Genomic DNA, 14,310 nt, shown 5'->3' with positions numbered 1-14,310 from the left:
TTATTAAAGTCACCTGGAAGTGGTATTTTTTCAAAATAAAGCTTTTGTCACTAATATATGTGTTTTGATGAGTTGAATGTGAATAAACAGTTAGCTAAGGTTTATAAAAATCAGTTCTTATGTTATTTACAAATTTAAGAGTAGACCCCGACCCGAGAGGGCGCAGTTCGTGACGTCAATCGAGGCAGACTTTGCCTGTAATGGGTAGAGTAAACACAATTGCAAAGTACATGTACGGACCAAGTCGTGAGTTTGTACGATTCCAAAAAAAAATATATTAATGTTTTTTTCCGGCAATGCCGACCAGGTGTATTGCTGCTGAATGCAGAAAAACACTTTTTGAAATGTACCAACTCACGACTTGGACGTACATGTGCTTTGCACGTGTGTTTACTATACGCATTGCAGGCAAAGTCTGCCTTGAATGACGTCACAAAAGGGGTAGGCGGAGTCAGCCCCCAAACAACTTTATATATTTTTTAAACATATAAATCGTGACAAACAATTACTTAAAAAAATGGTTTTATTGTTCGTAAGCATATACTCTTATGTTTGAAAGAAAAAAAATATATATTTCCAGGTGACTTTAAGCCTACGTAAACCTCAGTAGGAGAGAGTAGGAGAGAGGGCGGGGGGGAGGCAACAATTGTCTAATGTTTAGTAAAATTTTAACAAGTTCAACCGAAGCTGGAATTTAATTTCAAACTCAACTAAAAAAAAAAAAAAAAATACACTGTAATCATCCTAAATATGCACTTACAAAACATTGTGAGAAACGGCTCCCTCTGAAGTGACGTAGTTTTCGAGAAAGAAGTAATTTTCCACGAACTTGATTTCGAGACCTCAAGTATAGAACTTATAAGTTATCACACAAGCGCGAGTGGAATAAGGAAAAATATAGCGCTTCTGCTTCCCATATCCAACGAGGCCAAAGGCTGAGTTGGACATGGGACGCAGACGCGCTATATTTTCCGCATTTCCACGAGCGCGTGTGTGATAACGTATTTATCTTCAAACAAACTTGGTGTGTGACATAGAACACACAAGACGCATGGTAGTGATATTAGCCGTGCAATATAGGTTTTTATCACCACTCCATTCTGAGAATCTGATTGGAGGATTAGCGCGTACTTAGCGCGTACTTGAAGATAAAACGCCTTATTGGGCCAGATAAATAAAAACTAGCATTTGCTTTTACTAGTCTTTTACTTAAATCCTTATAAATAAAATTAAGGCTTAATATTGCTAGTAATTGGTCGAACTAGTAGGTAATATCAATGCTTGAGGGACTCTTCTTATTGAGATGTAAATAAAACCAACATTTTACTATTATCTGATAGTTTCACAAGATACTGGGCCGTATAAAGGCCAGCATTAACAAAATGTCGATAAGTTTAAGATCAGGCATGAGAATTTGCTCAAATCTCTATAAATAACCTTTTACTGGAAAAACACCATTTACTTGACGGATTAGTAAGTGGTCGGAGAAAAGCACAATAGCGGGGTATTCATCGGAGTATAACAATAGAGGCATGGACTCGCTGATCAATAGCGATTAACTGAAATGCAGGCGGGCAGTTTCCACTTAGTCAAGTTTTTGATGGCGGCAGTGGCTATGAGGAAACAGCCTCTCCACGCCAGCGCTCCAGAGATTGGTTCTTTTAGAGCAATTAAAGTACACAACAAATTTATAAGTAACATTTGAAGTTGGATCATTAGGCCAAGGGAAAAATAACCCTTAAATACTGACCCGATACCGAGCCATATATGCAACACTGTTGTGTAAGTAAAATATCAAGCTCCTCATGCAGTAGCTTGTAAAATAGAAGGAATTGCTACAGTATGTTAGTAAAATGTCGTTTTTATTTATATGGCTATAAGTGAAAGGTAATCCACCGAGCAAAAAGTTCATGCCTGATCTTTTACTTTTCAGTCTGCTTGCTAATGCTGAACCTTTAACTTGATAAGTTATTGCTAGTTTTTATTTATCCGGCCCATTGTCATGAGTGTTTTTTACTACTCTGAATTATAATATAACTACTAAAAAAAGAACTTCATAACAGCTTTCCACATATGCAGGTTTTACTTTATACAGTTTCCAAATTTAATCGGTTATAATTCTATTGTTTTATTGATAATTAATTTCCAAAACAAATTATATTGAAATGTATGCCTCAACCTACCAGCAAAAATATAATTAACTAGACATGATTGCACAGATGCAGAGCTGTTTCGTCAATAAAATTTTCAAATTTCTCAACTGAGTTTGAAATTTGTTGTGTATTCAAAGCAATTTGCCCAATGTAGCATAAATAAAAACCAAAATTTTGATTATACCATGTTCAGATAGCAATTTCTGTGTTAAAGGTGCAAAAATGAAAACAAATCATAACAAATCATGTGATGACGTCATCATGACGTCATTTCACCATTCACGAGAACTTGCCAATATCTAACAATCTACAAAGTTTCAACATAATGGCATCATTACTTTGAGAGTTATACGACTTCAAAAAGTGCACCTTTTAAAATGCCGCGTCTCGTGACCCCCGATGACGTCATTGATCTGAAACTTCACACATATGATGCCTAGCTGACAGTAAATATGTGTGTATAATTTAAAGTGATTACAAAAAACTTCACCACAGACATCTTCAAAAAGTCTATTTTGACGAGTTTTCAACCTGTCGATAGAGGGCGCTGTTGCAATTTGTGACGTCATCAATATTTTTTTTGAATTACCCACCCTTGCTAGACACTTACGTCCTTGGAAAGCAACTTAATAACTTTTACCACCTGTGAGTTACAGGGCACTTCCGTTTTTGGCCCGTTTCGACCGAAAGTAGAGGTCATGTGAGGTCACGCACATGAAACAAAATGAAGACCTAATTTATCCCCACCCAATTCCGCAAACAGAAACCTACGGTCTCTTTTGGCTGATTTGATATAGATTTTCAAACATTTAACATAAAACACCTTTAAGATGACGTCATGTGACCGGTGATGAAAGTTTCATTGCACTTGCTCTTTAGGAACTATGCAAAAAATTGCGAGTACTGAAACAGCCAAATAAAAAAATTTAAAAAAAATTAACAAAAACAAGAGCTGTTTTGCTACGCTTCGCTACGAAACAGCTAATTAAATTAATGGTGATCGAATAATCACCACTCCATCACTGCATGTGGAAGTGTATTGGCCGAGCGGTTTAGAGCACCAAATTCAAACTCTGGTGTTTCCTGATCAGCAGAGTGTGGGTTCAAATCCCCAGCCATGACACTTGTGTCCCTAAACAAGACACTTGTCACTTAACCATTGCTTCGTCCTTAGGATGGGATGTAAAGCCGTTGGTCCCATGTGTTGTGTAACGCATGTAAAAGAACCCAGTGCACTTTTTGTAAAGAGAAGGGGTTCGCCCCGATGTTCCTGGCTGTCTCTGCTGTATGCACCGTAGCACCTTGTAAACCCTTATAAGGTGCTAAATAATTGATTCTCAAAATTCATCACTGCAATAACCTATCTTTCTGAAGGTTTATATATACTCAGCGCCTTGAGTAAGACTTTGATATTATCCCTGAGGAGGCTTGCACTACCTCATTATTAAATTCACCATGATGACAATTGCTTTAGCTTACAAGATTCACTGATAAAAAAGTCAAACGATTTTCAATGAGGTATACGTTTCGTAATCACTCCTAAAATAAATGGCAGTACACACTTTTGGATACGATGGCAGCTTTCAATAGTATAAAGTATTCTGAGAAACGTTTCACTGCCAAGTAATGTGGTTATAATGTAAAAAGATTAAAGTTTTTATGCCCTAAAATTTGAATTTGAAAAGCATTTCTGCGGTAAAGCTTCTCAGATTATGTATTCCTATAGGGACTATTCTTCCTGCGTGGACATTATTCACTCCGGAATTTGGCGATATCTCAAAAGTGCAACCACCTTTTGAAATGAAATTTTCACATTTTAGTTTTATTGTGTTCATCCACATTAATATTTGGATTAGTAAAAAATAAACGGCTTAAAAAACCCAAAGATATACCTAGCCTTTAGATAGTGATGAAAGCTCCGTTCATTTCGAGAAACCTTCCTTCTTACGTCTGGGAGGTTGCGGCATTACGAGTGATGGTTTCATGACGTAATCTGTGACGTCATCGGTGACGGTGTTATTTAAGACAGTGTACTGACCTTTAGATACTGTTAATTCTTTTACTGCTAAATTCTCCACGCTGTGATGATAACCGTACAGCAAGTAGATCGCAGTTCCTGTTCAAAGATGAATTAAAAAAGTGATATAAAGCCATTGTACCCTTTCGGTACAGAAAAAAATTAAAAGTTCACAGATTTACAAATAACTCACAGGGTTTACAGAAGGTAATGGTGAAAGACTTCTCTTGAAATATTATACAATGAAATGCTTTACTTTTTGAGAAAACATTAAAACAATATCAATTCTCGATATCGAGATTTACGGATTTATTTTAAACACATGTCATGACACGGACGGCGAAACGTGCGGAAACAAGGGTGGGTTTTCCCGCTGTTTTCTCCCGACTCAGATGACCGATTGAGCCTAAATTTTTCACAGATTTGTTATTTTATATATTAGTTGTGATACACGAAGTGTGGGCCTTGGATAATACTGTTTACCGAAAGTGCCCAATGGCTTTAAAAACATCATTTTCAATATAACAATTATTTCCATCCTGAACAGTACATAATATAATGCAGGAGACAAAATTGTTGAGGCACAATCCTAATAGGCTATGGCAAGAAATTTGAAAAATTACTTAGGGAATTAATGAAACAATTAACTAAAACTAAGATAATTAACTATAGCAAGAGAAAGATAATACCGGGCAGGTCATAAAAACGCAATCTATGGATGGGAGCTATTATATTTAAGAACAAGAAAAATCTCGAACAAATAATGTCTGTTTCTAAATAGGTCATGGATTTACCTCACAATGTTTTATTCTATCAACAGCTCTCAATTGCTCGTTACCAAGTAAGTTTTTATGCTAACAATTATTTTGAGTAATTAAGAATATGTGTTCAGTGCCTTAAAACAAATAGAAAACAAATTATTAAAATAGGACCTCTGAAATAAATGTAGGGAAATCACAATGCCAGATTCTTGTCTTGGATTTGAACAAGTTTCCACCCTCACCATAAAAGTTATCATTTCCCAGACGATTTATTAGTAAAAGTGAGGCCAAATAATGATTTTAAAAAAAATGGTTGTTCCTGTCAACTTCATTTTAAAGGCAGTGGACACTATTGGTAATTGTCAAAGAGCAGTCTTCTCACTTGGTGTAATATATGCATAACATTAAAAACCTGCGAAAATTTGAGCTTGATTGGTCGTCGGAGTTGCGAGATAACTATGAAAGAAAAAAACACCCTTGTCACACGAAGTTGTGTGCGTTTAGATGGTTGATTTCGAGACCTCAAGTTCTAAACCTGAGGTCTCGAAATCAAATTCGAGGAAAATTACTTTTTTCTCGAAAACTATGGCACTTCAGAGGGAGCCGTTTCTCACAATGTTTTATACCATCAATCTCTCCCCGTTACTCGTCACCAAAAAAGGTTTTATGCTAATAAATATTTTGAGTAATTACCAATAGTGTCCACTGCCTTTAAGAAGCTGTTTTTGTATATAAAAAAATAATTATAATACCGGAAATAATTTATACATTTTCGATCTCAGACGATTGAACTCACCAATTGCAATCCATATAGCGAAACGAATCCAAGTTGCAGTCGATAGCTGCATAATGAACATGGTGTTAATCAGTATACTCAGCATGGGAATAAACGGTACAAGCGGAGTCTAGAGTAGAAAAAAAAAATTATGAATATGCAACAAAATAGGAACGCTCATGTTAATTTGGTTAAAGACACTAGACACGTTTGGTAAATTGTCAAAGACAAGTATTCTCACTTGGTGTATCATCATGTGCATAACATATCAAACCTGTGAGAATTTGGGTTCAATATTGGTCATTGAATTCGCAAGAGAAAAATGGAAAAAATATATATATATATCCTTGTTGAAATACTTTGTGTACTTTGTGTGCTTTTAAAAGTCTTTTATTATTTTAATGATACATTACCTAAGTTGGATTTGGTGGAATTATTATATACATCAATCTCTAAGTGAGTTTGGGTGATTCTGAAAAGAACCGTCGATTTCAACTCGACGTTTCGAAGTTATCTCTTTCTCAAAACTATGTCACTTCAGAGGGAGCCGTTTCTCAATGTTTTATACTATCAACGGCTCTCCATTGCTCGTTTCTCAGTTAGTGTGATTATGCTAACAGATACTTCAAGTAATTACCAACAGCGTTGGTATAATTACTGAAAAAAATTATTGATAACAAAAGGTACTTGGTAACGAGCAATTGGGAGCTATCGATATTATACGGCTCCCTCTGAAGTAACGTACTAATTTTCCACTAAAAAGTTTGAATTTGATTTTGAGACAATTAGATTTTGAGGTCCCGAAATCAAGCATCTGAATGCACACAACACCGTTTTTTCTTCCATTATTATCTCGCAACTTGGACGACCAATTGAGTTCAAATTTTCACAGGTTTGTTATTTTGTGCATTCGTTGAGATACAGCAAGTGAGAAGACTGGTCTTTGACAATATTACCAAATGAGTCCAGGGGTCGATTTCACAAAGAGTCTTATCTTGAGTTATGGACGAGTTACTCATCCTAACTTAGGTCTACGCATACATTTTGTATATCTCCTAGGACTAGTCCTCCTAACTCTTTGTGAAATCGACCCCCGTGTCTTAAAGGCAGTGGACACTATTGGTAATTGTCAAAGACTAGCCTTCACAGCTGGTGCATCTCAACATATGCATAAAATAACAAACCTGTGAAAATTTGAGCTCAATCGGTCATCAAAGTTGCGAGATAATAATGAAAGAAGAAAACACCCTTGTCACACGAAGTTGTGTGCGTTTAGATGGTTGATTTCGAGACCCCAAGTTCTAAACTTGAGGTCTCGAAATCAAATTCGTGGAAAATTACTTATTTCTCCAAAACTATGGCACTTCAGAGGGAGCTGTTTCTCACAATGTTTTATACCACCAACCTCTCCCCAGTACTTGTCACCAAGAAAGGTTTTATGCTCATAATTATTTTGAGTAATTACCAATAGTTTTCACTGCCTTTAAAGACGACTGGAATCTAGCAATATTTTACGTACCTTAAATGGCGATCCAATGTTAACTTGCTCATGGAGAGTGATGGGGATAAATGTCAAGAGAGTTGAGACGGTGAGTACTATGACGAGTAGAATGACCCACCATTCTCCTGCTTTGATGTCATCCATGAAGACCACACAAATGGCCACCAAGAGTACTGTAAGGCATGTAGAAGTCACAATACATACACTCGGAACAATGCAAGGTGGGTAGCTATTCATGGTTGTAAGGAACTGAAATCTGGGTTTTAATACTCCTCCTGTGACTGGTTGATCGTTGTCGTGGTTGTCAAGGAAACGGGTTGTTTTCTCATCATTATCTTCATCATCCGCGTCGCCATCTTGTGATGACGTCATAGTATTATGTTGAAGGATATGACGAGTGAGACTAGTTTTCTGGTATCGTAGAAACATGACGCACACTGCGACCATGTTGAACGCAACTAGTGTCCCGATGGAAAGCACATTGGACAGGGTGGACAGATCGAAGAAAACCACAAGAAAAGTTGCGAATGCCCCTATGCAAAGTGTTCCTACAAGTGGTGTCTGAGTCGTAGGGTGTACCGTGGTGAACAACTTGAAGAGTAGACCATCAACTCCCATAGCGTATGTTATTCTTGGCATTGCATAGGCTGATGGTACTAAACAAGCTCCCATAGAACACAATGCACCAATATCAACAACGTACTTGGCCCATATCAAGTTATGCTTAACAAATGGCGTTGATAGTACGGCAGTGATGTCGATTTCGTAGAACGGTACAGCTAGGGTTAAACTAACGGCTACAACGGTGTATATAATTGCTACAATGACGAGAGATCCAATGATAGCTCGTGGTACGCTTTTGTGACTATCAATAGCTTCTTCTGAAGAGACCGCAATTATATCAAAACCAACATAACCGATAAATAAAATCGCAGCACCAGACATTGTTCCACCAAATCCGAAAGGGAAGAAACCCCTCTCCGTCCAGTTGTTTCCATCTGCAAAGATGAGACCACCAACACTTATAAAGGCAACTATGCCGATATTAAGCATTAACAAGACATTGTTAACAGTAGAACTTAAGCCAGTTCCTATTCCAACGACAAGTAAAATTAGTAGCGTAACGAGGCCACCAACTATATCAGGAACTTCAGTCACAAAGGATGAGTTCCATGTTTCTCCACCCATCAACACTTCAACAATGAAGTTAGATATTTTATGATTTGTCAACGAATTTAAATATCCCGACCAGCCGCTAGCAACAACTGCAGTACTCAAGATATATTCCAGTAATACACTCCAACCAACTAAGAAGGCTGGAAACTCGCCAATAATGGAGTAGGTGAATAAATATGCCGAGCCTGTTTTAGTGAAGATACTTCCCAATTCAGCATAACATAACGCAGCCAACATGGCGGCTAAACAACCGAAAACTAGAGATAGAACCATGGATGGTCCAGCAATTTCCTTTGCCACAACTCCAGTTAAGACATACAGAGTAACACCAACCATACCAGAGACACCCATCAACGTCAGATCAAGACATGACAGACATTTCTTCAGTTTAGTTTCATCTGTGCTCAAGTCCATAGTCTTAAGGCGACATAAATTCCTAATGACATTACTGCACGCCATTGTATAAGGCGACGCTGCTGTTCTTCCTTACAAATGAAGTCTGAACACCTGAGAAACTCTTGTCGTTGGTGTTTTGTCAATATCAATGCTTTCGTTAGAACTCCGGGTTGTTACAGCATGCGATGTTCCATATTAAGTTCACTATCTGGATAAGAAACAATTAAAGAATACACACACATTTTAATTTCACATAGTGCGTTGCCAAGTCTTCAGTAGCCTTTTTTTTTTTTTTTTATTAAAACCACAAACCGTGGCCCAAGGGTCAATTGCATGTGACTGTACATGTGTGAAACATAAAAATATATTTAAAATAGAAAATTTTGACAAAATTATCAAAACAACAACTAAAATATGTATATATATATATAAAATAAGGGACTGGACTGTTCTTAAAACAGGATGTTCTCATAGGAAGAGTTGAATATTGTTTTGCATTTCGAGTAATCCCTACTCTGGACACTCTCTCTGGTTGGGGAGGAGAGATGTTTTAAACGACCAAAAATATGTTAGAATCAAAATCATGGTGATATATTAAGCCAAGAAAAAAATATTAGTTAATCGTCCAGGTTTTTCCAAAAAGAGGAGGATGACGGCCTTTTTATTTTTTACTTGTTCTTTAATTTAAAGGTGTAAATCCGTAGTTCTCGATATCGAGAATTGATAATTGTTTTAATGTTTTCTCAAAAAGTAAAGCATTTCGTGGAATAATATTTCAAGTGAAGTCTTCTGTAAACCCAGTAGGTTATTTGTAAATCTGTGATTTTTTTTTTTTTTTTTTTTTTCTGTTCCGAAAGTGTCAAATTGCTTTAAACGGGCTTACATCTCGCGCCATGTAATCTATCAGCATAAGCCTGTGGCAGAGCCTAGACAGTGAATTGCAAATGTTCCATCAAAAGCAGTCCCTGAAAAAACTCTATAAAAAACGTTGGTTCGTTCCAGACCAGTAGTGGTATTATGGGTTAGCAAGTGATTGTGTACACACTGAAGACACAATGGGAGCGGCCACCAATACCGAAGCGAGCAATAGGCATGACAAACAAACAGGTTGAAATCAAGGGACTGTTATGCCAAACGAAAGCCACTCGTTATAAAAGAGTATTATTCTACAACCTTGCAATTTCATATGGCCTTCTTATAAATTCACGGCATGATTCACTCTATTTCTACCTCCATGCTTAAACATATAATCGATATGCAACAATGCGGATACACTGAAGAATACAGCCGCCAATTTCCCCCACATACACACAAAATATCCCTTCGATTTGCTCTGAACATGTTTTTTGTGGCCTTTTTGAGATGTGGTGACCACTATATAATTGGAGTAAAATGTTTGGTTTTGGTGTAAACAGTAGACATATTTACTAAAACCTTACAGTGTTACTGCCCACCATAACTCAAAATGACTTCAGAAGTCGGATACAGATACAGATCCAGCGAGCATTTGACTGTAATCTCGGGGTGGTCGAGTGGACACGTTGCCTTGGAACACGTTGCCTTGGATCGGTCGAGTTGGTCTTTGAAAAGCGTTTGTAACCGTTTTTTATAAAATGCATATGGGTAGAAAAATGTTGTAAAAGTAGAATACAATGATCCACACAAACATGCCTCGAAATTGCGTGGTTTTCCTTTTACCTTGTCGACTAACACGTCGGCCATTTATGGGGGTCAAAATTTTGACTCCCATAAATGGCCGACCATGTTAGTTCGCACAGTAGAAGGAAAACCACGCAATTTCGAGGCAAACTTGTGTGGATCATTGTATTCTACTTTTAAAACATCTTTCCAACCATATGCATTTTATAAAAAACGGTTACAAACGCTTTTGTTTTGACCAACTCGATCGTCCGATCCAAGGCAACGTGTTCCTTTAATAGTAGACCGGGCGTGTTGGTCCATCAAGTGCGTTTGAAACTGTTTGTTAATGAACGCATGATGGTTAGAAAGATATTTTAAAAGAAGAATTTAATGAGCCATACAAACATGCCTATATATTGCGTGGTTTTCCCTTTTGCGTGGTTTTCCCTGTTGGTAATTGTCAAAGACCAGTCTTCTCACTGGTGGATCTCAACATATGCATAAAACAACAAACCTGTGAACATTTGAGCTCAGTTGGTCGTCGAAGTTGCGAGATAATAATGAAAGAAAAAACACCCTTTTACACGAAGTCGTGTGCTTTCAGATGCTTGATTTCGAGACTTCAAGTTCTAAATCTGAATATTCATCAGATACAAGAAGTTTTTTTCTGGTAACTATTTAGTCTTTAAGTGCTACCACGGCCACCTTCCTTGTTTTCCCAGACTTACTCGTTTTGTTTATACTCTGTTACCGGTATTGTCTTATCCGAAAACCTCAAACTATTTTCATTTTTAAATCGCATGTTTGTGATAATCTGAAAATATCTGGGGAAATTATAGTCAAGAAAACTGTTGACAAGTACAACGATGGTTTAACGTTAAATAGGTGTTCCGTATAGGTTTTCGTTACTGTTACTATAGAAGACAATCAGAAGGCCGTAGATATAGGGAGACGATCAGGGGGAGCTACTGATCAAAACGTTGAGTTGTTAAAGACACTGGATACTGTAGGTTATAATTACTCGAACTAATTATAAGCATAAAACCATACTCGGTAAAGGGTAATCGAGAGCTGTTGATAGTATAACACATTGTGAGAAAAAGCTCCCTCTAAAGTAACGTAGTTTTTAAGAAAGAAGTATTTTATCACAAAAATATTTGAACTTGATTTTTTTTTTAATCAAGCATCAAAAAACACAACTTGTGCAACGGGGGCGTTTTTTCTTCCATTATTCTCTCGCTACTTCGACTACTAATAATTGACCTCAAATCTTCACAGGTTTGTTTATGCATGGATACACCAGGTGAGAAGACTCAGTGGACAGTGTGCATTACACTACCAAAAAAGAGATATTCACATGGTGTTACTAAACCTCTCTTTCGCTATGATATATATATTTGGTTTGCGGTAACACCATGTGTGTATCTACTTGCCAGGTGTTCATCGAGAACTGTCTTGCTTTATATTCGGTTTGCAGTAACACCATGTGTGTATCTACTTGCCAGGTAGAGTTTGTTCTTAGAGAACTGTATGAAGTACAATCCCAAATAGAGATATTCTACTAATAGAGATCCATTCATAGACACGGTGCATTAAACCATTCGTTGTCACGGTGCATTAAACCGGAATAGAGATATCTCTATTAATTAATTTAAAAGAGATATGTATATTAATTAATTTAATAGAGATATCTCTATTGATAATAAAAGAGATATCTCTATTGACTATAATAGAGATATCTCTATTGATAATAATAGAGATGTCTCTACTGATAATAATATAGATTTCTCTATTACCAATTATCTCTATTTGGGATTAAAATGTTAAGAATGCACTCCATAAGTCCCAACCTATTTTCTTTACCATCCGCCCGGGTAATAGTTTAAAAAAAGTAGTACAGTTCTTTTCAGAACTGAGAAGTCTGAATTTAAAAGTGGTCTCAACGTTTCGATTAGCATGCTCTAGTCATCGTCAGGAGACTGATAATTATACAGTCATGTCACGCCTGAAACTTCACGAAGGCAACGAAGGCGATTGCCTCAATGCCTCCTGGTCTTTGCCTTGGTGCCCTTGAAATGCTGCAGACAGTTGACAATTTCCACACAGGGTGCTCTTTTAATACCAAGGAGAAAATGCCATGGTGTCCTTAGGATTGTCATGATACAGTACTGTGCCGACGACGTGGTCCAACAGGAATAAAAGAGACGCAGAGTATAGTCGATATGGAAATACTAAAATAGAAAATAATATAGATATGAAATGGATGTTCTTTTACCTTTCCCAGTGCAACCATCCCGTCAATGTTGGATACGCCTTCCCAAAGTCACCTTAAGTTCCGCCAATGCCTCGAAGGATGCCGTTCCCAACACATTAAAACCTCCTTCACATCCAACTATAAAGTGAGATAAATACATGTACATGTATCAATAATCAAGTGGAAAACACTCAACTCCGTAGCAGTAGACTAGAAAACCACAACTTCGTTAACGCTTTAAAAGGAAGTCTGACCTTCTTGTTGCAACTATAGATGCTTACCGTTTAAACCAAACGAGGTGTATGCCTAAGTGTAAATTGACTACAGGGTGTCTTTTTAATGCCAACAAACTGCATTGTGATTGAAATGAATTGCATGAAGGTACACATACAATTGCCCTTCTGAAAACCTGACCAGCCCGAACCATACCACCACATTCCAACAGTATAAATGGTTGTGCATTGACAATAGTTCCTATTCAGCAACCGTTAGCCTCTTGTCAAGACCTTCGTTGTTTGGATAGCTTCGTAGTGCTAGGCAATCCCAAGCGACTAGAAAGGGAGACTACGCGTGGCTGCACGGCAACCACAGAGCTGAACGAGTAGATAATAGCCCTTGCTCTATTGTATAAACCAATGGAACCAAACGTGCACGCAGAACACTTCTATAGCCATTTTAGGTACAGGGCCCCTAAGCAAATTTACAAAGTAAAATAAATAAATTTAATAAACACAGTTATTTCGTTCCATCGAGTTATTATTTCGTTCACTCAAAACACAACCAAATGATTCACATAACCTTTAAGGTGTGTGCATGTGGGGGGGGGGGGGGGGGGCGAGATTCTCTCCCGGAGATTCTGTGTGTGTCCCCCCCCCCCCCCCCCCCCCGACACACCACTATACAGTGAACAGTGTACAAAAACGTCTTCTGATAGCCCCCCTCATTTTAATCCTCCTCCCCCAGCCCACATTAACTTACAGATTTACCTTAGACCAGTGTGGCAGGAGGTTCTGTTCGCTCGTCCCCAGCGCCTTGCTTTAACCAAAGGCGCTGGTATGGGCAAATGTATAATGTAATGTCATTGGTTTAATAATGCGCAGTCCCATCATGCATCACACTCACACTGCACCATATTTCTATGCACTGTACGCATGACGTACTTCCTGAACAAGAATCTGTGCAAGCGATTAGCCCATCCCAGCGGTCCTGGATAGACTGGCCGCTGGGGCCGAGCGAAGAGATTCTGTCCCCCGGAGATTCGGTCCCCCGTTGTTATGGCAAATTGTGTACAAACTTCCTCTGATAACGCCCTCTTTTGAAGCATCCTCATATACAGCCAACGTTAATTTTCCATGAGGGGGAACAGAATCTCAGGTGGACAGAATTCCCGCGGACACCGGCTCCGTAAGTTAAATGCACAGCTGGGGTGGATTTCACAAAGAGTTAGGACCAGTCTTAACTCGAGTTAGGACCAGTTACTCGTCCTAACTTAGGACTATCCATGCAATGTGTATATCTCCTACGACTAGTCCTAAGTTAGGACTAGTCCTAACTCTTTGTGAAATCGACCCCAGGTTATTTTTTACTCTGTGATAGAGTGGTCAGAGTAATATTCACTGGCTTAAAATACGCCTAC

The 14,310-nt window shown here is 37.9% G+C and overlaps 1 protein-coding gene across 1 annotated transcript; it reads right to left on the bottom strand.

The window, feature by feature from the left end:
• Positions 1-234: 234 nt before the first annotated feature.
• LOC139950758 (cationic amino acid transporter 4-like) lies at positions 235-13,098 on the bottom strand. The gene is made up of 4 exons (XM_071949552.1): positions 12,696-13,098; positions 7,226-8,987; positions 5,728-5,836; positions 235-4,269 (listed from the first exon to the last, which is right to left on the bottom strand). The coding sequence occupies exons 2-4, from the start codon at positions 8,840-8,842 to the stop codon at positions 4,076-4,078; spliced, it is 1,920 nt and encodes a 639-aa protein (XP_071805653.1). The 5' UTR covers positions 8,843-8,987; positions 12,696-13,098; the 3' UTR covers positions 235-4,075.
• Between the last annotated feature and the right edge of the window lie 1,212 nt (positions 13,099-14,310).

Source organism: Asterias amurensis, chromosome 18, assembly GCF_032118995.1.
Source record: "Asterias amurensis chromosome 18, ASM3211899v1".
Classification (NCBI taxonomy): Eukaryota; Metazoa; Echinodermata; class Asteroidea; order Forcipulatida; family Asteriidae; genus Asterias; species Asterias amurensis.
This window is presented reverse-complemented; position numbering and strand designations above follow the sequence as displayed.

Excerpts from the sequence above, each read along its gene's own strand:
- LOC139950758 (XM_071949552.1), bottom strand. The coding sequence starts at position 8,842 with ATGGCGTGCAGTAATGTCATTAGGAATTTATGTCGCCTTAAGACTATG. Across the intron at positions 5,837-7,225 it reads ACATTGGATCGCCATTTAAG|ACTCCGCTTGTACCGTTTAT; the intron begins GTACGTAAAATA and ends TTTCTACTCTAG. Across the intron at positions 4,270-5,727 it reads CGCTATATGGATTGCAATTG|GAACTGCGATCTACTTGCTG; the intron begins GTGAGTTCAATC and ends ATCTTTGAACAG.